The 21,210-nt window shown below is 38.5% G+C and overlaps 5 protein-coding genes across 6 annotated transcripts in view; 2 read left to right on the top strand and 3 right to left on the bottom strand.

The window, feature by feature from the left end:
- The first annotated feature begins 511 nt into the window (after positions 1-511).
- Positions 512-5,259, top strand: LOC108051438 (pickpocket protein 19). The gene is made up of 7 exons (XM_044459005.1): positions 512-582; positions 3,267-3,921; positions 3,978-4,278; positions 4,508-4,555; positions 4,607-4,751; positions 4,811-4,917; positions 4,988-5,259. Exons 1-7 carry the CDS (start codon positions 512-514, stop codon positions 5,257-5,259), a joined length of 1,599 nt encoding a protein of 532 aa, XP_044314940.1.
- On the bottom strand, positions 605-2,708 carry LOC108051424 (pickpocket protein 19). Its single transcript, XM_017133536.2, has 7 exons — positions 2,675-2,708; positions 2,481-2,613; positions 1,675-2,239; positions 1,467-1,616; positions 1,217-1,403; positions 806-1,042; positions 605-746 (listed from the first exon to the last, which is right to left on the bottom strand). Exons 1-7 carry the CDS (start codon positions 2,706-2,708, stop codon positions 640-642), a joined length of 1,413 nt encoding a protein of 470 aa, XP_016989025.2. The 3' UTR covers positions 605-639.
- Positions 5,260-5,614: 355 nt separating the features above from the next.
- Positions 5,615-8,361, bottom strand: LOC108051426 (pickpocket protein 19-like). Its single transcript, XM_017133538.2, has 6 exons — positions 8,249-8,361; positions 7,558-8,134; positions 7,345-7,494; positions 7,080-7,278; positions 6,116-6,352; positions 5,615-6,056 (listed from the first exon to the last, which is right to left on the bottom strand). Exons 1-6 carry the CDS (start codon positions 8,359-8,361, stop codon positions 5,950-5,952), a joined length of 1,383 nt encoding a protein of 460 aa, XP_016989027.1. The 3' UTR covers positions 5,615-5,949.
- A 499-nt stretch (positions 8,362-8,860) lies between these two features.
- Positions 8,861-11,227, bottom strand: LOC108051427 (pickpocket protein 19). Of its 2 annotated transcripts, none has more exons than XM_044459083.1 (7): positions 11,007-11,227; positions 10,250-10,784; positions 9,702-10,107; positions 9,493-9,546; positions 9,300-9,435; positions 9,123-9,235; positions 8,861-9,061 (listed from the first exon to the last, which is right to left on the bottom strand). In XM_044459083.1, the coding sequence occupies exons 1-7, from the start codon at positions 11,225-11,227 to the stop codon at positions 8,871-8,873; spliced, it is 1,656 nt and encodes a 551-aa protein (XP_044315018.1). In that variant the 3' UTR covers positions 8,861-8,870. The 2 variants fall into 2 exon arrangements, with proteins under 2 accessions (XP_044315018.1, XP_044315017.1); XM_044459082.1 differs by having other exon boundaries at positions 10,250-10,799; positions 11,016-11,227.
- Positions 11,228-16,430: 5,203 nt separating this feature from the next.
- The window catches only part of LOC108051453 (dopamine receptor 2), a 30,732-nt gene continuing 25,952 nt past the window's right edge, over positions 16,431-21,210 (top strand). The window contains exons 1-2 of the mRNA XM_017133569.2: positions 16,431-16,674; positions 17,307-17,487. The gene's annotated coding sequence lies outside the window, so the exon portion shown is untranslated. The remainder of the gene's footprint in view (positions 16,675-17,306; positions 17,488-21,210) is intronic.

Raw genomic sequence — 21,210 nt, 5'->3', positions numbered from 1 at the left:
AAATTTCATAAGGATCGGCCGACTATATTCTATAGCTGCCATATAACTGATTGATCGGAAATGCCATAACTTTTGTGTTTTTAAAGTTAGAAAGTTGGGATTTTTTATGAGTATTAAGAATGCATCATATGAATAATTTTGGAGAATATAATTTACAGAGTATTCTGCAAGGGTATATCAACTTCGGCTCTGCCCGAAGTTAGCTTTCCTTTCTTGTTTTGGCTCTTTCGTTTATAACTCCGTTGAAAAAAAATTGTTATATTGTTGGAAAAGAAATATATTGTTGGAAAATATTGTTTAAATGTTTTGTTTCTATGCTATGCAATATAACATAACTTATATAACTTTCAATCAATACATATTTTTAAAGTGCATGTGAACAAACCTTTTGGATTTTTGTTTGTATGCATAAGTCCATCCGATACCCATAGGTTTTGTTATGTCTGAATGGGCTGCACTTCAAAATTTTCCACTGCCTGTGCAGGTAGTCAAATGCGAAACGATTTTCCTAATGCGTTTTATTACTGGATTTATTTATGTGTGTATCCCAAGAACCAGGTGTATAGTGTATTTGTGTTACAGGTAAATATGGAATCTTGAGAACGCAGCTGGTGATGTCTGGGATTTCATAAATTCACATTAAGAGTCGTGGGGTAAACGACAACAGGCGAAGTGATCCAAGAAGTTATTAAAACAGCCTAAAACCGAAATGCCCATGATCAGGCCTGCTATTCCTCCATAGGAAACTGTATATAAAAATGATTGTTTAGTTTATGCAGGAGATGCTATCGAGTCCCAAACTCACCCATCAGATCGATCAGGGTGAATCGAAGCATCGAGCGGTAGGAAAAGAGAGTCTCCTCCTGAAAATACACATCGATTTCGATTTCCGTGGCATGGCTAGTGTGGGTGCTCAATCTTTCGGTGTAGGTTGACGAATGGTATTGAATGTGATCACACTGAGGAAAACAGCCGCAATCAAAGGTGGAAAATACATTATCCCTGGACTCTTCGATGATGTTGCTCATGGAAAAAAGGGGAACTTAAAAAGCATTCAATAAAAAATTAGTAACATTTACCATTAGCATAACAAATATTTTGATCAAATTTAGACCAATTTAAAAATCAAAATAAGTTTTTCACCATTTATGAGTATTAATAATAATATTATCTTTTTTAGCGAAAGATAAAGTGAGAGCATATCTGTAAAGCTTACGTCGATGCTTATTAATACAGTAAAGGTCCTTTACACCACAAATCCTTGTGTCGCTGGTGTCCTTCCCATTGGTAATGTTCTCTTTATTAAAAGCACTCAAAGTGCAGTTGCACTTGTTTATAATGTAGTCACGGCGGCACCTGTAAATGCATTCCGAGCGAGATTGTCCAAGCTTAGACACTTCATTCTAATGTGAAAAAGTGTAAAGATTTCGAGTTTTTTAAATATATTGTTCGTTTTTATTTGTTACCTCGAAGTAACACCGACGCATTTGAAGTGGTCGAGCCTTTACATCTTCCTCGGCAGTGAAGCGAAGGGGCTCTACCGGGACCACAATGCGATCCTCCGAGGAGTAATCAATGCTCATGCCCAGATACTGAGTGGGTTCATGTACAATTACCTAGTAAATGGTAAGAGAATGTTTATGAACTACTACAAACTATTATTATCGGACTCACCCCCAGCATGTTCACAGTGTACCGGCTATGGTCCCGTTTTATTTTGACAGTAAGTCCGCTATAGGAACCCGATGCAGCCACTGACCAAGGCCAAGTCTCGTCCTTTCCAGAGTAAAGCAGCGAGTTAAACACAAAGGCAAACCCATTTAAGGTCTTTCCAGAACTAAAAATATCACAGCAGTTCATCGGTTTGTGGCGCCACTGGCATTCAGTAAAGAAGTGCTTGCAATTGAGCTGCCAGGACTGGGAGATTTCCATCTTTAAAACATCCAAATCTTCGAATTCGGAAAACTCGGTGAAGTTGTTCTTCGTCAGGCGAGCCGCCATCGGAGTCTGCCAGATCACAGACTGGACTAAATTATAGGCCTGTGCATCCTTCGATTTAACTGCACTGGTGAAATTAATCGGTATAATGGTCACGGCCGGAAAGGCTATCTCAGAGACATGCATGTCCGTCCTTTCTATGGAGGTTTGCACCCAGTAGTAGAAATACCGCTCCGATGACAACACACTCACATAGACAGTAGCTAATAAGGCGATAATTTTGAGGGGGATTCTCGCGTACCTTTGACAATAAAAATTTAATTTTTAAGTTGTCTATCCTTTATTAGATTTTTCTGGTCTTAAAAAGACTACCTCAAACAGATTTTGAATAAAATTTATTCTATAATTTTAATGTTTGATTGTATTGTTAAAAGATCTGTATTGTACGAAATCTATAGTTTGTGTTATGTTATAACATTTTCTATATTTTTCAAATTCTTCAGAGTGCATCATATTTTTTGGACTATTTGGTTATGACTCACCGCCTAGCGGAAACCCATCCATTTTTCTTTTGCTTCCCCTTCTTTGACTCCTGGTGGTCATCATCATTATCCTTAAAAGCAGGCTCTGGTCTCCACACAACTTCTTGCATTTCGCTCAACCGGTGAACTTCAACTGTGGGAAAATCATAGCTAATTGGCAGTTCAGCCTGCTAATCATTGAGTTCGACTGCCACTTTTGTCAGCGGGCTTATCAATGGCCGGAAACATAACTACTCAATTACAAAGCTTGTGAGCCATAATGGATAACCAATCCGAAAAAAGTTTCCCGGCTGCAATTACATGGTCGACTGTGGCCATAAAAGGGTTCCCAAATTCCGGGGAAAGGCTCATTGATTGAGTCACTCGCTTCCAGAATGGCCAAGGGAGATAAATCGGTAGAGGCCGCTAGTGTTGGTGCCAGTGACAAGTCGCTCGTGGAATTGCTGCGAATCCACTTTCGGGGCTATTGCGAAAAGTCAACGATTCATTGCGTTCGCTATTTGTACGATCCACAGTTGCATAATGTGGAGAGGTTTGTTTGGGTTCTTAAATATAATATATTAAGTTTATAAAATTCATTAAACTCTTTTGGGAGTAGCCGGAAACTTAAAAATAAGTAACATAAAAATAAATTTAAAAAAATGTATCAATTTTAAAATTTTAATGCAGATTGTTATTTAAAACTATGCGGTGTGGTTCTCTATTAATGGGGACCAGATTATATTTGTATCTTAAGTTTTAAGTATTACTATTAATTTTTTATTATTTTTCATTCTCCATTTACAGACTAATTTGGAGCGTGCTGCTAATCATCAGCGTAGGCCTATCTTGTTTCTTCTACGTTCTACTCTCTGAGCGTTTTGTGACCCAAAAGTTGCAGACAGTTGTCCATGATCCGCAATTCCCCGTTTTCCTGGTGGAATTTCCTGCCGTGGGGATTTGCACGGACAATCGCATTGATTGGAGCAAATTGAAGGCGGCCAAGGAGAAGTTCCTTCCTGTAAATTCCAGTGTGGAAGTTGTCGAGAGTTTCACCATCTTGGTTTCCCGGTTAGAAACTCTCCGTTTCGGCAATTATTTGGCGAATTTGTCCCAACTGAAGGACGATAATCTGGAGGCTGTGGAATTCGTGAATATAACTGAATTGGCCATGTTCTTGAGTATTCGCTGCGAGGACATTATGGTCACAGATTCCTGCCTGTGGCGCAGTTCCTCCTTCAACTGCTGCGAATATTTTGTGATGGAAAAGACAGAGTTTGGATTTTGTTTGGTTTTCAATTCAGAGATTTCTCCACACTCGAAGGAAATTAGACAGAGGGAAGGTAGAAATTTCTATCCAAGGCATAACGCCAAGGCGGGTCAGAGTACGGGATTGAATTTCGATTTACTTATCAATGAGAGTTTTAAGCGACCCGACTCTCAGGCCAAAGATAATGTCTATGTAAGTAAAAAGTAAAAGAAATTAAGCAATTAAGTGCATATTTATCCCACCCTCAGGTAATGATAAAGAAGCCAGATCAATTGAACAATGTCGTTTATTCAATGACCCAAAACACCGAGACCTATGTGACTGTACGCCCGGATATCACCTGGACAGACGAGAGCACACGTAACATTCCTCCGGAGCGGAGGAATTGCCTCTTCGAGGACGAGCAGCACGAGTTGAATGAACATGATGCGGCCAAGAAGTATGGCAAGTCCTTTCAGCTCACCAACTGCCTAAATAGGTGCCACGAATCCTACTTGGTTCAACTGTGCAACTGCTCCCTGCCGATCTTCTTCCTCGTCAACAACAGGGGTAAGTTAAAAACCAATCAAAACGTATGGCAACTAGATAAGATATCTAAATAGAGTATTCTTATTTATTTAAAGAAATAAACCAATTAAATTTTGTATTTATGAATGAGCAAATGAAACTATATAAAGCATGTGGAAGGAAACTATACTGAAAACTATGAAATGTAACATTTTGCAACCATTTTAAAAATTATTTTTCATGTGTATCTAAAAACAACTATTTTTTGCAGTTAAACAATGCGATGCGACTAGCCTGCGCTGCCTGGCCCGTCACAATGGTGAGAGTGATTTGAAAAGATTAATTCAGGATATTACGCCCTTCGTTGCAGACATTTTCAGCTACGACAAACGGAAGGACGAGGATGCCCTTTTCAGTGCCACCAAGCCGGGGATGACCTGTTCCTGTTTTGTGAACTGCTACCTGATCGATTATTATACGTCCACAACCACACTGCCTTTGTCTGCACATAGACTGTAGAGCTAAACGTAACTTTTGTTTGATTTCCTGAAATATCTAAAACAATTTATTGCAGACCAAAGGATCCACAGCAGAAACTCTTTAAGGTGGATGTGCACTACCAAGTGGAAACTACACCTATGTTCCGCACCAGTTTGGAATTCACCATTATTGATTTGATAGGTCAGAATCTCCGATTGTTAACTATATATATGTCTTATATTATATCTTATACATCTTATCTTACTTGCAGCCAATTTAGGTGGAATCTTTGGTCTCTGCTTGGGAGCTTCTGTGGTCAGTGCCTTTGAATTGATTTACTATCTAACCGTGGGCCTGGCAATACATCTATATGACAACAAGTACTACAGGGTCTTAAATAAGCAGCTGCGAATAAAATGGCGAAAGTTTAAAAGTTACTTAAAAAACGATGTCGGCCATTTGTCAGAGATTCCTGCAGCCCGAAAAAACATTGTTGATGGTAATTTAAGGCATCCATTTAACCATAGAAAAAATGTTTGGTAATAAGGTTTGTTAAAAGCAAATTCCGATTGTCATTAAAGTTTTATGTGTGTACTTAATTGGTGTTCTTTTCACTGACCAATTGGTAGACAATGACAAGTTCAAATAAACCCAAATTTTTATTGGTGGATTTTTTTAGTCGAGTGCCCGTTATTACACACGCATTTCTCTGTTAACCAATTTAAAAATTAATATGCATCCGGCAGATAACGTCGCAAATGACATATGTTGTGTAAAACATACATGAAGGAATATTTGACGTCACTTATTTTGTTTGACTAAAATTTTATTATAACTTTTACAATAAGTAAATTAATTAATGTGTGATTCATGTATTTAAAATTATCTTTACCTGGGACTTAAAAGAAAATAGATTGCGAATTCTTAAGACTTACTTTTCGTTATGGCACTTGCTGCGATAATTTTCCACAAAGTATTTAAATTCTGGAAGATTCTTGTACTGCGGATTGTTGACTTTAAGAAAAATGACTCCTTTGACTTTATATACCTTCAAGTTTTGTTATATCTGATTGGAGTTGTGCAGGGAGTTTAATATTATTTATTTATTTTCTGGATTTATTTTTGTGTGTACCCCAAGAACAAGAGTTTTAGTGTATTTGTGTGTGATACGAGTACAGGTAAGTTTGGAAACGTGAGAATACAGCTGCTGATGTCTGGGATTTTATAGTTTCATTAAGAGTCATGGGGTAGACGACAACAGGCAAAGTGATCCAAGAAGTTATTAAAACAGCCTAAAACAGAAATGCCCATGATCAGGCCTGCTATTCCTCCATAGGAAACTGTGTATTAAAAGGGTTGTTTAGTGTGTGCAGGATATGATATCGAGTCCCAAACTCACCCATCAAATCGATCAGGGTGAACCCAAGCATCGAGCGGTAGGAAAAGAGGGTCTCCTCCTGAAAATACACATCGATTTCGATTTCCGTGGCATGGCTAGTGTGGGTGCTCAATCTTTCGGTGTAGGTAGTCGAATGGTATTGGGTGCGATCACACCTAGGAAAACAGCCGCAATCAACGGTGGAAAATACATTATCCCTGGACTCTTCGATTATGTTGCTCGTGGAAAAGAGAGAAACTGTAAAATTAAAAAAAAAACAAGAGAGAACGCTATAGTCGGGAGCCACGACTATCAGATACCCGTTACTCACGTAAAGGGAGTGTGAGGGAGATGAAGATAGAAACTTTGATCACGCATAACTTTTTAACGAATGGTCCGATTTGAAAAATTTCTTCTACATTTCGATAGGTATTGATAAACACAATAAAACTGCATTTTTACTTTTCCGAAATATTTAAATTTTTTAAATCGTATATAAGCGATTGTGGGCGTTAAAGGGGGCGTGGCACCATTTTGAAACAAACTTGCGCTGCGTAGGAACTTCTAAAATCTACATGCAAAATGCCAATCTTCTAGCTTTTATAGTTTCCGAGATCTCAGCGTTCATACGGACAGACAGACAGACAGACAGACAGACAGACAGACGGACAGACGGACATGGCTAGATCGACTCGGCTAGTGATCCTGATCAAGAATATATATACTTAACGCTTCCTTCTAGCTGTTACATACTTTTGCACGAATACAATATACCCTTTTACTCTACGAGTAACGGGTATAAAAACGAAATGATTAAAAATTTAATTTTCCGCAGGAAAAATAATTGTTTCCTTTTTTTGTGGACTCAAAGTAAGAAATCCTAAGTTAGTAAATAAATTTGTGTATTAAAATGTCACCTTTTTGAAACGCTTAATAGTATGTTTGTATTAAAGTAAAATAAAGGGAGGAACATTTTAAAACCTACATCGGTTATTATTAAAACAGGATAGGTCCTTAATACCACAATTCCTGCGACTGCTGCTGTCTTTTGCATCGGTAATGTTCTCTTTGATATCGGCTTTAACTGGTAAATTCAAAGTGCAGTTGCACTTTCTAATAATGTACTTAATATGGCACCTGTGGATGCATTCCGAGCGGGATTGTTCGGTCAGTAAGACTTCGTCCTAAAATAAATATTTACGATAGTTTATTAAAATGTTGTTGGATTTTTTTTGAAGAGTATTATGTACCTCCAAGTAACACCGACGCTTTTCAAGCGGAAGGGTCTTGACTTCTATTTCGGCTGTGAAATGCAGTGGTTCGACCGGAATCACAATGCGATCCTCCGAGGAATAGTCGACGCTCATGCCCATGTACTGAGTGGGTTCATGTACGAAAACCTGACGAATGGGGTAATAGATAGTAATATATACCGCAAACTACAGATTGGTTATCGGACTCACTCCCACCATATTTAAATTAAAGTGACTGTGCTGCCGTTTGATCTTCACATTGAGGCCGCTTAAGGCACCCGAGGCGGCCACGGACCATGGCCAAGTTTCGTCCCTTCCTAAGGAAAGCACCGAGTTGAACTCGAAGGCAAACGCCTTGAACGATTTTCCTGGCCGGAAGAGGTCACAGCAATTCATAGCCTTGCGGCGCCATTGGCACTCAGAAAAGAAATTTCTGCAATTTAGCTTCCAGTTGTCTGGGTCTCCCCATGTCAAGAGGGACAAGTCGTCGAATTCGGGAAACTCCGTGAAGTTGTCATCCGTCAGGCGAGCTGATATCGGAGTCTGCCAGAAAACGGACTGGGCTAAATTGTAGGCTCTGGCGAATCGATGCGATTTGGTCGATTTATTAAGACTGGTGAAATTAACCGGAAAAATTGACACTGCTGGAAATTTGATCTGAGACACATGCATGTCGGCCCTTTCTATGGAGGTCTGCACCCAGCAGTTTAAATATCGCTCCGAAGACAACATACACACATAGACAGTGGCTAAGGCGGCGACAATTTTAAGCGGGATTCTAGCATAACTGTGGAGAGGAACAAGTGTATTTATGGTAAGTGGGAATTGGAAATATTATCTGTATCTTTTGCACAAATATATTAGAAATATGTGTATAATGTAATGGTTAGTTGTCACTTACCGCCTGGTCGAAGCAAACCTACTTCCTGCCTTTTTCTTTCCCTTCTTCAAATTCTGGTGGGTATCATCATGATCCTTTTTGGAAGGCTCTGGTTTCAACACAACTTCGCGCATTTCGCTCAAGCGCTAAACTTTAACTGTGGTAAAATCATAGCTAATTGGCAGTTCAGCCCGCTTATCATTGAGTTCTTCTGCCACTTTTGCCAGCGGGCTTATCAATAGCCGGAAACATAACTACTCAATTACAAAGCTTGTGAGCCAGAATGGATATCCTAACCGAAAAAAGTTTCCCGGCTGCAACTACAAATAAACTAGTCGTTGGACTGTTGCCGACCATAAAAGGGGCCCCGAATTCCAGGCCAAAGCTCAGTTACTGAGTGACTAGGATTCAGATTGGCCAATGGATATGTCGGTGGAGGCAGCCAGTGCCAGTATTTAAACGATTCACAGTTGCAGAATACGGAGAGGTTTGTAGGAGCTCTTAAACAAATTGAGTGGGGATCCATCACTTAAATAGTCACTAATATTCTATTAAGGGTAATTTAAGATACGCCATTAACCAACAAAAAAATATTTTGGGTAAGAAAAGTTTATTCTGATGGATATGATTTTATTTTAAAGGCTTAATGTGTGTATTTAATTGGTGTTATTTTTCTCTGACCAAATGGTACAGTTATGATGCGGGGTTCGGGTTTTTTCAACTTTCTTTTACCATTGATGTACAAATAAAGACCAATCGAAAAATAATAGGCCAACTCAATGGCACTTAGTAAAGAGGCGCCAAGGAAAAGACCGATTATACCACCAAAACTAGCTGAAAAATATAAGTACAATTTAAGAATTATTTTTAAAAAGTGTTAAGATGCTTTACCAACCCAATAATTCCACAAAGGTAAATCTCATGGTGGTCTGATACTGGATAATCCAGCCGGACTGGTAAAAAATCTCTAAGCGCATTGAACCAGTCTCGGTATTGGTTTCATTATAACTTGAAAAAATTGTTTACATTTTATTGTTATTATAGGAGCCCCTACTCTGTCTTATGTACTTACTCCAGTGATGTGGTGCTATAAATGCGCTCAAAAATAAGCTGAGTACAGCTGGTGAAACAGTCACAGATCATGCTTTCCTTAAAAGGATTATTTACAAAATCGTTCTCTTCAGGATGGCGTTCAATACTAAAGGTAACTATAAACAAAGTTAGGCAATAAAGTCAAAAAAAAAAAATAATTCCTTAAAACTCACGTCTATTGTCGTAGAGACACTTAAAGTCAGAAGCTTTGCAAACTGTAAAGTTGTCTGCGAAATATAAAAGATACAAAAATAATAGTAATAAATTAGTAATAAATAAATAATAATAATAGATTCCTAAATGAGCTTGGCTCTTTAAGAAATAAGTTTTATTTTCTCAATACGATTTATGTAAATGGAAGATGATGGGAGTCCATACTAACCTTTATCAGTGACTGGAAAGAAAATGGAGGGCGAGCAATTGCACAGATCGATTACGTGTTCCTGATGACATCTGCTGCGGCAGTTTCCCACCCAGTACTCAAATCCCGGCAGGTTCTTGTACTGCGGATTATCGATCTCATCACCAAAGATACATCTCCTGACTTCCGGAGTCACGGACCGGGTGCGTTCATCCGTGACCGTGAACCGGGGCACCAAGCTGATCTTGGTGTGGGCTTCATGTGGCACATGCCGCACCACATCGCTCCACTGCTGCGGCTGCTTGATCATCACATTTATACCACGTTTTCCCGGACGGATCAGGGATCTGTTGAGCCTCAGGAAAATATCTATACCCGAACCTTCGCCATACTGCGGAGTGCGAAGGGGGTAGTACTTGTCCTCCTTCTGCAAAGGTTTAATTAAAATAAAATGTATTAAACAATTTTTTCTTAACCTTGGCAAATTAACAAAAGCGTGACTTCAAACCTTTAATTATTTACAATTATAAAAACAAGCATTTTAATTATTAGAACGTAGGGTTACTCACCGCTCTTTTTCGTGATGATGGACTGATTTCCGTGTTAAAAACGAAGCACAAGCCGGACTCCGTGAACTGGTGCTCGAAAACCTCGCAGCAGTTTACTGGATTTCCCCGCCAGCGACAGGAGAAGAACAGATCTTGGCATCTAAACTGGAGGTACATATAGACCTCGCGAAGATCTAAGCCATCTAGCAGGTGTAAATCAGCAACCAGAGACGCATTACTAAAGAAGTTGGACATTTCGTTAATGCGCGACAAGTGTGGATCTCCTGCAGCAGTAAAGAACTTAATAAAGACATCCTTTTGGGCCGCAGAAACGTTGGCACCTAGAAAGTGCTCAGCTGCCCCATTCTCCAGTAGCATCCAATTGACGCGATTCCGCTGGCAGACGCCAATCGCCGGAAATGGCACACGGAAAATCGGGAGCATGGTGTTCTTGATGGTGGTCTGAATGCGCACCGTCTGGTAAAGCTCGTTCAGGTCCACGTAAACCACAATGGCCCCAATGCTGGTGGTCACCAGAATCAGCAGCCAGATTAACCTGATTTCATAATAAGAATTAATGCATTAACAAATTTTATATTGATTTTTAATTTCTACAACGTATTTTAAAAGTTACACGAAGAAGAAACGTAGAAAGATATAATTAATTATTTTTGTCCTTATCTGAATTCAACAGTGTTTTCTTTTTAAGTATACTTTTATTTACCTTGTCAATTTAAATTTGTTAAGCAAATTTACTTAATTGCCATTCTCAACTTACCTCTCGAATTTCTTCATCTTGGGATCGGCCAAATATCGTATACCGTGTACGGATGATTCTGCAGCATACCCCTTGAGATAAGGCAGTAAAAGACACCACAGTTTTCCCAATCGACTACCATTTTTAGGATCCTGCTGCGTCTGGATGAGTCCAGTATTATTGCCTTTGTAATTCCAGTAAAGTGGTCGACGGGGCCTTGGAAGTTCCAGTGGGTAAAACATAATTCTAGATGGGAGTAATGTAATAACTGGGATGCGCTTCGTTCGACGGGTGCCGAGATATTGGGAATTCAAATTTAAGTTGAGCGCGGAGGAAAGCCTCCGCAGCATTGAACTCAATCAAAAAGCAATTATTCGAAATGGTCAAGAGGGTGGCTTTGGATCCCGGCGTGTTCTCTGCCCCCGAAAAGCTTAAATCACGCACACAATTAACACTTGAAAGAGCAGTGCGAGTGGCAGGACTAAAAGTGGCCAAGGACGCGCAAGTTGTTTACTCAACTCGATTCAGGATGGCAGGGGGATGGTGCCAAGTCACTGTCCATTGGCAGCGTAATCCTCTGTTTGTTCGTTCATTAAACGGAGCTCCTACAGTCAAAAAACTATTTAAAGTTATACCACATGTTTTTACTTTTTTATTGAAATTTTGTTTGTTACAGCTTTGTTTAAATTTGTTATATGTTATTTTATTTTTGTATATAATATTTGTATATTTTATTTTTCTAAATAAATTCTATTATGTCAACGACTTATATAAATTTTTTTTTTTTAATTTGGTAAATTATTTTAAAAACATATTTACTCAAAACAAACATAAGATCCTTTATGAAAAAAAGTATGTCGGAAAAGTATATAAATATTAAAAAAATATTAATCTTATTTTCAATTGTCTACGTTATTTCTTAGAGTGTAAGAAAACGACTTGTGGTTGGAGGAGTCTGTGTTACTTTTTATTGAGTGCTGGTCAAAAGGAAAGTTGGGGAAGATGTCGGACATTTTTGTCAAGCTTTCAGTCGATTGTCTGTCGTCCCGAATTGTTTTGTGTAAACAAGTGAAAATATTTTCGATTTATCATTCCGTGTATTCCGAATCCTTGTCAACTGTCTTCTTCGATTGCCAGGATATTGGTGGCTTGGCACCGTGATTTATTTGGCGAGCAAACTATACCCAAGCTTGTGATTAGATTTGTTGGAGTCTTGTATTTAACGCCAGGGTTTCAAGTCGCCTTAGGGGCAAAGCGGATGATGCCGTCTCACAATAAGTTGAATTCAGTGCTGCCAGCAGTCAATTTTGAAAACCAACAGCAGAATAAAGATGATAGACAGATAGTTTTCTACGATTTATTTAGTTTGAACATGGCCAAAATGGTGTAAAAACCCATCGGAATACATAAATATAAAATTTTTCCGCTTCTTTGGCACATATCTGTCCGGAAAGAGGACAATTTGGCTGCACTGTTCGGATCCTGATTACCACACACAAGGCCACATGCAAACGCACACACACACGTGTAAGCCATCTAATCCTGGCATTATGGACAACCCGAATGGTCGCCAATTAGCGTTGTGTCAATCAAACATCTCATGCTGAGAAACTGAATGCCAATTGATTTGTGCGCTCGTCCTCAATTTTTCGGCCATCCTCGGGGATTTAAAGTGGTTTCCCAAACCGCGCAGGGGAAACTCACAAATTTTCCACATTGATTGAAGTCCATTAATTCAGGTATATCAGTGCCAATAGTGAGGGCTAAATTAGTATGCAACTCGGGATGAATTTGTATGGCACCCACTCTGGTCAAATGTAGACTTTAAACTTGCATTTTACAAGCTTAAATTGGATTTTATATTTTTTTTCATTTTTTAGATTGTTTATGAAAACATTTGAAGTAGATATAAATAGATATATGACTATTAATAATTATTTTGGCTAAGACTTAATCTTTTCTATAATAAATGTATTACTTGTGTTTAGTGACTTCTATATTAACTAGCTAGCTTGCTCGTTCCATTTTCGAATTAAAATTCAAGTTCATTAGTGTACGAATTTATAAGAAAACTTGAAAGTCACTTAATAAATCGACTTTCTGGAATAATTTTCTGGTCTAGTTTTGCTCTTCTTTTCCAGACATCCATTTACAATCGCCCAAAGCTAATTTCGAAATCTGAACCCTTGCTTTGTAACTTTGAACTCTCAAAGGTGAGTTAGAACTGCTTCGATCCGCCTGATTAAATCACCTCGGGCCGTGAAATAAATCCGCCATCGCTCTTCATTAAGCACAGTGGGCGGAAAACAGTGGCAATATCAAGTCTCCTGATGAGTAGGTAGTTATAAATAAAGTTCCTGCAGGCACACCCACACACGACACTAAATCGACTCCGACTAGACGTTAATGACTTCCGCTTTCGTCAGAAACTTTCAGCCACACTTTCACTTTAACTTGCTGTCCCTGCGCGTGTGCAACAATTTCGTATCGTCGTCGTCATCATCATCTCTCTCGTGCCAGGGTTCAAGTTCATGTGGCCTATTAAGGACAGACACCCTGGATGGCAAAGTTAGGGCGATTCCGGATCGGAGAAGGAGTTTCCTGGCCCACCCGTTCAAAATTCAATCTCACTTTTATGAGCCAACAGAAACGTGACGAGGCACCGACTGTCACCGTCGCCGTGGAGTGACAGGATCAAGGAGCAGGGAGCAGGGTGCAGGGATTTAGGAGCAGGGAAATGGTTGAAGACTGAATGTTGCCAACTGCCAGTTAGACTGTCAAGTGTCTGGCAAAATGCCATTTAAATATGCAAATTCGGTTTCAAAGGCGAACTTTAACTCGTTCGTTGCCACGCTAATTTGCATGTTTCGCGAAGCGGCTCACTGCTCCAAACTGCTCAGTAATTGCGTTTATCTTTTGATGGGTAAATCCTAGAAGAAAAGTCTGGGCTCCATCACTTCCGGTCGCTAAGCTGCCATAAACAAGCCCAGAAACGCGTGTTAATTATTTAATAATATTAAGGGATTACAAGCCATGAACCCGAACCGCCATTTGCCATTTTGGCTGATTGATGGGCCAACATTTACCCCTGACTCCTTTATCCCGAGCAAAGATTTGCCATCGTTGGGACTGTCAAACGGCCAAGGCTGTTGACTTGCTGGGGCCCCGAGTAAGGTGTTTTGTTTATATCCATGCCTGTATAAGGGAAGGGCGGGCAAGGACTCGTCCTGAGCGCACCGCTTGTCGCTCGCAAGTAATTTGAATAATTTTCTGAAGAAGTGCAAAATTTGCATATGAAATCTGCAATCTCGCATGCTGAAAAGGAGGAGGCGGCAGGAGTTTTTCCACACATTTGCAGCGGCAGCTGCATTGACTCAGGCGCATTCAGGCAGCAGGAAGTTCATTCTGCTCCTGATTCAGGTCCTTCGGTGTGCACACAAAAAAACTTTTATTGCTTAAGACCATAGGTGTGTTTAATATGTTGCATACAAAATATTAAAATTACAATACCTATTGTAATTTCTCCAATTAATTTGTTTAATTCTTTGACATTAAAATCACCCATACCCTATGATATAAAAACTCTTGATATTTAAAAGTTACAAGAACAAGAAAGGAATACTGTTTATTTATATATATAAATATTATTGTTATTACATGGTTACTACACAAAATTAACAATTATAATTATAACTGTTCGTGCATAGTTTTATAACTTAATCTTATTTTATCTTATTTATATACACATTTATAAATAGGAGATATATATAAGATTAGTTATAAGTATATACTTATATTTAAAAAATCACAGAAGTTACGGCATAATAACTCTTGGTGTTAAAATATTTTCTGACCTTTTGCGATGATTGGCCATAGTTTGTTTCACAGTGTCCTGGGGATTTGGAGGGCGGGCGGAGGCTGAGGAGATGCTTTTAACTTGTCTATGCAAATGCAAATGTTTGTACGCAATCGAGGAATAAACAAATGTGCTTTCTGTGAAAATGTGTGCATGTGCGTTTGCCCTTGTCGAGTTGTTCGCTTCAGAAAAAAGTTGCTGCGAGTAAACCGATGTGAGTTATGGGCGGAAGAAAATTAAGAAAACTTCTTATAATTGATGTCATGCATTTTTAAGCCCGTTCCAAGCGGCCTGCCATTTGCATTTTCCCCAATTCCGTTTCGGTTCGCAGCACAAAACTTATCAAAATATATTAGAATACTTGCTGGGGTAGGATAACACTTAAGCTCTCAATTAAAACACTTTGCCTGGTGCTCAACTCGCTTTAGTTGGGCAGTTCACAAATGTAAACACTCGCATTATGGCTTTCCTCACAATTTTAATTACTCGCAGACAGAATTCCTTAATTTGGTGCTCTTCACACATCCTGTACGTGGGCGAAATAATAAAAACGGTCTTTACACATGCAAAATGCAATAAATGAGAGGAGAATGCACTGTGCCAGGCATCAAGTATTAAAGGCTGTTGGCACATCCCGGAGATCCTCGTTTCCCCCTTCAAATATACGTGTGCCAGGGGAGCTCGCACAATTTAAGCCCGAAGTATTTAATTTGAAAGTTTGCTTAACAACTTTTTAAATACCAAATGTGCAAAATGGGTAGACAAGTATTTCATGTGCCACATTTTTGCTGAAATTTGTCACTTGACGGAGGGTGAAAGAAAGGAAATAGCCAAAAAGGATAACAAAAATGTTTGGATTAATAATTTTGATGGGTAAAATAACTTCTGCTCTAACTTTTTAAATATTTATATATAGTGCATATTTAGCATATTTTTAAAACTTATAATTCTTAGATATTTATACAAAAATTAATGAATGTAAAGATAAATATAAATAAATAATTTGTATCAATGAAGCAACATTTTAATATTCATTAATAATAAGGGGGACATTTTGGTATTATATAGTTTGGCTTTATTAGGAAAATGGCTTTGTTACAAAGTGTAATTAAAGTATTATTCTAATTAATAAGTATTCAATGGTTTTTGTTTCCCTACCTCCTGATCGGTATTCTGAACCGCTCCTGGCGGAAACTGTTCTACCATACAGAGAATGAAACACGTATAACACTCTAGCGTCTGCGCAAAAACGGCAAAGAATTTTGGCGCCAAGCGAACAGCTGAGAAATGCCGGGCTTTGGACCCCTTTCCGAAGGACGAAATGTTGTTCCGAACGAGCGGCCCGCAAAAGTGTGCTACACCACTCGAGTTATCCTGCCAGTTGCAACAAATGTCCGTGTGTGCGGGTGTCTGTGTGTGTGGGGTCGGCTGCTGCTGCTGCCTCCCAGCGAACCGTCAATGGTAGATTCTTGCAGGCAGAGCTGCCATCATCGTCCTCGTGTGTTATCCTGCCAGCTCGTCACTCCACTCAGACCGAAACGAAGTCCTCGGCCGAGCGTCCTCGTCACTCCCGTGCTGTGAGCCTTCGCGGCAGGTCCTGGCTGCGTGCTTTCCTCCGTTTTTCGGCCGCCTTTAGTCGCTTTCAGTGGCGTTCTGGTCGCGTTGGTCTTTGGTCCGCTAATTGCCAAAAATCGAGTTTTTGTGAATGAATTTCGCGAGCGAACTGAGCAAGTCAATGAATGAACACGGTGTCGCTAAAAAAACGCAGAGTGAATCAATCAAAAAGTGTTGTAAAAATTAAACTACTTGAATAAATAATACAATTTAAAAACGGTAAACAATAAATTGAAATGTATACAAAAATGTCTGCATTTATATTAAGAAAATATAAAAATTTTAAATTTACAAATTTAAAATTAAAATTTGTATGAAAACGATTTCTTTTAAAAACTGTTCAAATACACACTTTTTAAGGTTTCCATAACGTGGTTTAAAAATATAATTTTTTTTTTAATTTATGATTTTAACTGTTGTTAAAGTTCTGAAATTTTGTGAAGACCTTTTCTTATTTAATTTTTATTGGAAAAAAAATTGGCTAAATTCATTAACTATTCAAGTCGATACGAATAAAACATTATTACACTAAAATATCTTTTAAAAAACCTTTTAAAGTGAAAATCGAAAATTGTTTTATATATTTTTCTCATTAATCGATTGATAAAAAGGGATGGTTGAATTACGTTTTCCCAAAATCAACAAAAATTAAAATTTGTATAAGGATTTTAAAAAAGATTCTTGAAAGCTTATGGCTGGCCGAAATCTGTCAAATCGAATCAGTTGCAGCAAACGAGTTAACGGAATGCGGTCCTCCGCGTCAGGCTCGGCTTGTACGGGTTTTATCCTTGGTCCTGTTGAGACCATCCCGCCTTCGTTAAGTGATTAATCATGGTCGTATATTTTCCAAGTGAAATTCAATTTGGACCGCAACGTCAGTGCAAGAACCACAACAGCCGTCCAGGCAACGGTAAAATATAAGAAATAAAAAATAAAGCCCCGGAAAATTTGAGCAGGACGAAGGACATCCCCTCGGGGCAACGGGACAAGAAATTGTGGCTCCGATAGAGGCAGGAAGAACTGCATCCGACGGTGAGTAGAGTTTGGGCTATCATCGCCGTAAATACTTGGCAACTGTGTTGCAGCTCACAACCCAGAGGAGTTTAAATGGCAGAAAGAATCCCATCGGATTCGAAATCCAATAAACATGGCTTGGATCGAATTTTGGTGCGGGTAAAAGCTCGTCAATTTCCCTTTATTTATTTGGCTCTTTATTTGTACTGGGCAAATTAGTTGCGTAGCTGTCCTTTTTGCCAGCACAAACAAGCCGCAAAAACACACAAGATACATCATAGCCCACACAAGGATATGAAAACAGGACCTTTTTCTCAGCGGGAAATAATTTTGGCTCCGAGCGGTATTTTTTTAGTTTGGTAATTTAAATGTAAAGCAGGGGAAAATCAGGGCCGCACAACATTTAGGTTAATCATACGCCATGTCGTCCCGCAGCAGAGCCTCAAGCAGTCTGCCTGCTTTGCATAAATTAGTAAGTTTTTACATCGCAGGGGAAGCCGCCTTTTTTCTTGGAGCATAAGCAAAGGAAAATAATCAGGATATAAGAGGCATCCGTCTGCTAGTTGTCCCCGTTGCTCCTGCCATATAAATCAATTTTAATTTAATCACTTTATCGCTCTAATAAATCATGTGCCGGGCGCAGGAGTTGCCGCTTATGAGGATGCGGATGCTAATGCCGCCATAGCCCCGATTGTTGTTAACAATAAAGCGGAGAACTGCTAACAAAACAAAATTTAAATATCAAGTTGAGGCGGCGGCGCCAAAGACGACGATGACGGTGACAACGGGAAACAAAGAAAAAACTTTCTTCATTAAAATTTTTAATGACTTTCCCTCTATTTGCGCAAGGTAATGAAAATCAACAGCTTCACTATGTTGCTGTGTATGTGAATATTTCAGAGCAATCGTTTTTTTTTTTCGCCAATGCAAATTCTTTACTGAAAACCTTTTGTTTTGCTTTTAGGTTTTTTATGCGCCCGACTATTTGCGTAATTTGATCCCCAGCACTTGCTTTTTGCCATAGTTCGAGTTTGTTTTGATTGCCTCTTGGTCGATTGGCTTTTTTAGCCCTCCATTAAATTACATTACGGTCGATTACGGCGTAACAAAACCATAACATATGTATCAGAAATACCACATCACAAAAAGCTGAACACATATCTGACATAAAAGTAAATTCCGTTGAACTAAAACAGACATGCTGGTTAATTAAGCGGCTCATTCTTGTGCAAATTCCACAAGCCTTTGTTTTCCTATTGATTTTATAATTAAGACAAATTCCAGGCAATTAAATCAATTTTCCCATTCCCTGACCTAACCCAATATGACTATCTTACAGCCGGGTCTAAACCGTAGCACCTCAAGGTCTTGTCTTCGCACTAATAGATTAGCAATTAAATGCCACACGCCATTAACGGGTAATAATACGCCGAGCTCGAAGGATTCTCTGTGGCAATCTGTGAGCCATTATAATGTGTGTGTGCTGTTGTTTATGACACGCCCCCTGCCGAGTGCCGCCCCCTGATATATGTACACCACGCATAATGACAATGGCACCCACACACACGCGCATTAAGCTATGTTGAAGTTGATAGCTTGCTAAACTATTTATTTGCATATAAATATTTCAGCGACTAGCAAAGGAGAACAGGTCTAAACACACAGTAGTAGATGTACAAATGTGACCAAATTAATAGCAGCCTGCAGCAGAATGTTATTATCTTCAGACCTCTGACGGTTTTGTTTGCCAATATATTTGATTAGTAAATATTGGCTCAAAAAATGGCAAATTAAATTAATTGCTTCTTATAGGAGTTCAAATTACAGTTCCACTTTATTTGGCAGCTTGAAGAGACAATTAATTTTAGATGAGGAATTTAAATGATTTTTTGGTAATCCTAGGAAGTAATTAATAATTATAAAAGCATTTTAATTACATTGAAAAAAGTTTTTGAAAGCTTAAAAGTTTTTACCTTTCTTAAAGGGCAATCAATCAGTGCTATTTTTTGAACCCGAACAGTATAAAACCGCGTGCATGTAACGGCACTTGTGGGTTGGCAGAGGGAAATATAAAAGCCCGTTTCCCATTTTTCCCAAGAACACTCACACAGGTACTTGTGTACCTCCACTGGTTTCAGTCGAGTTTTCTCTCCATTGTTTTGTAATTGAAATAGTTTGTGAATTGGATATTTATGGAAGCGTGTGTGATGTAGGCTAAAAATGCTTTTGATAACACAAAAGGAAATCCATTAACCACAGCGGAATTGTTTACGCACACTCACATGCACTCAGGATTGAACCCCAAACTTAGACCTGGGAAATTCTGACGCACCCACAGATAAACTTTTGCAGCTGCGACATGAATATTCTGCAATTCAGTTTAGATATTGTGAATGCTGGATGAAGCCATTGAGTTTTATAATGTATTTAGGGAATATCAATTTGCACAGTGTAAAGTCAAAAATACTTTAAAATGTTTATTAAAATTGCTTTAAACAAATTGCATTTCCTATAGATTCCTATTTACCATTGATGGTATTTTCATAGTAAAATAGTTTTTTTTAATACGTTATTTCTCAATATATTCTCAAAAAAAGCTAAGAATATCTTATAAAGCTAAATGCCAAGATATTATAAGCTTTCGTTTAATAAGTTTCTAAAATATCTGTTTGAAATTGGAAGCTTAATTTTTTTTTGTTTTTTTAATAATTTAATAAGAAGTTTATCCAAAGCTAGTCTTTTTGACTAAGATTCGAGTTGTCGAAGTTCCACTGTAGTGGCAAGAAATAGCTAAAGTGCTGCCCCGGCCATTGTGAATATTTTGGTGCGTCAAATGCAAAAAGCATTGCGATTTATTTGTGCCGCAATCCTTGATTGCTTCGCTTTTCCTTTGGCACCACACATGCAAACAATGAGACAGGACAAAAGAAAACAATGTATGAACATTACACCACAAACACTGACAAATCCGCTTTGACTTTTGTTTGCTTAGTGTTGTCGAATCCCCGATAAACGTCGACGGAATGTCAGGTGAAATTATTTAGGCGTTTGTGGATGGGAGTGGGGAATGGGAGTAATATGTGTACATTTTACTGACATTGACAGCAGTCAAAATTTTGGGGCTACGCATCTGCGAAGCCTTTGCCATATTTAAGTACTTACATCATGTGCATTACATTTTATGGCTGTGCGGGTAATAAACCAGCAAGTGCAATTACCAAAACAGCAACAACGCGGGCGGCAATTTGCAACATTGTTTGTTAGGGGGCGAAGGGGAAGGGGCTGGGGTACTTAAATAGTTTTACACATTAGCGCTACTCCAAAGTTGACTGGCCACAAAAACTGCGGCAGCCAAACCCAGCAATCTAGAGAGCCTAACCCTTTCACAGGAATTTTTAAACTTTTTTGTGCCTTCTTTTTACGATATTTGTTCACATTTTAAAAACCAGTAATTTTTTAAACGAAAAGGAATACTTTCGAAACTCCTAAAATTATTTGAACAAAAACAATCTTAAATAGCAAAATAACTATCAGTAAAATTACTTTAACTGATTTAATTATGGTTTTAATTTCCTTGGGATTATATAAATCCCATTAAATTAAATAATTTCAACAACCAATTCCAGTTATTATATACATCCTTGTTATATTTGTGTCCAAATTTTAACAAACTGAAATTTTTAGTTCAATAATATCTCTCAACATTAGACCCAGAAAATAAAATACCCTAATTTAAAAATA

The sequence above is a fragment of the Drosophila rhopaloa genome, unplaced genomic scaffold (assembly GCF_018152115.1).
Source record: "Drosophila rhopaloa isolate 14029-0021.01 unplaced genomic scaffold, ASM1815211v1 contig_178, whole genome shotgun sequence".
Lineage (NCBI taxonomy): Eukaryota > Metazoa > Arthropoda > Insecta > Diptera > Drosophilidae > Drosophila > Drosophila rhopaloa.
This window is presented reverse-complemented; position numbering and strand designations above follow the sequence as displayed.

Bases quoted from the DNA above. Each gene is read 5' to 3' on its own strand.
- LOC108051438 (XM_044459005.1), top strand. From the start codon at position 512: ATGCGTTTTATTACTGGATTTATTTATGTGTGTATCCCAAGAACCAGG. The intron at 3,922-3,977 runs GTAAGTAAAAAG...TCCCACCCTCAG, and splicing joins AGGCCAAAGATAATGTCTAT to GTAATGATAAAGAAGCCAGA. The intron at 4,752-4,810 runs GTAGAGCTAAAC...AATTTATTGCAG, and splicing joins CCTTTGTCTGCACATAGACT to ACCAAAGGATCCACAGCAGA.
- LOC108051427 (XM_044459082.1), bottom strand. From the start codon at position 11,227: ATGTTTTACCCACTGGAACTTCCAAGGCCCCGTCGACCACTTTACTGG. The intron at 10,108-10,249 runs GTGAGTAACCCT...AAACCTTTGCAG, and splicing joins CATCATCACGAAAAAGAGCG to AAGGAGGACAAGTACTACCC. The intron at 9,436-9,492 runs GTGAGTTTTAAG...CTTTGTTTATAG, and splicing joins GTGTCTCTACGACAATAGAC to TTACCTTTAGTATTGAACGC.
- LOC108051426 (XM_017133538.2), bottom strand. From the start codon at position 8,361: ATGCGCGAAGTTGTGTTGAAACCAGAGCCTTCCAAAAAGGATCATGAT. The intron at 8,135-8,248 runs GTAAGTGACAAC...TCCTCTCCACAG, and splicing joins AGGTTTGCTTCGACCAGGCG to TTATGCTAGAATCCCGCTTA. The intron at 6,353-7,079 runs GTAGGTTTTAAA...TTAATTTTACAG, and splicing joins CTGTTTTAATAATAACCGAT to TTTCTCTCTTTTCCACGAGC.
- LOC108051424 (XM_017133536.2), bottom strand. From the start codon at position 2,708: ATGTTTCCGGCCATTGATAAGCCCGCTGACAAAA. The intron at 1,617-1,674 runs GTGAGTCCGATA...ACCATTTACTAG, and splicing joins ACACTGTGAACATGCTGGGG to GTAATTGTACATGAACCCAC. The intron at 747-805 runs GTGAGTTTGGGA...TTTTATATACAG, and splicing joins CACCCTGATCGATCTGATGG to TTTCCTATGGAGGAATAGCA.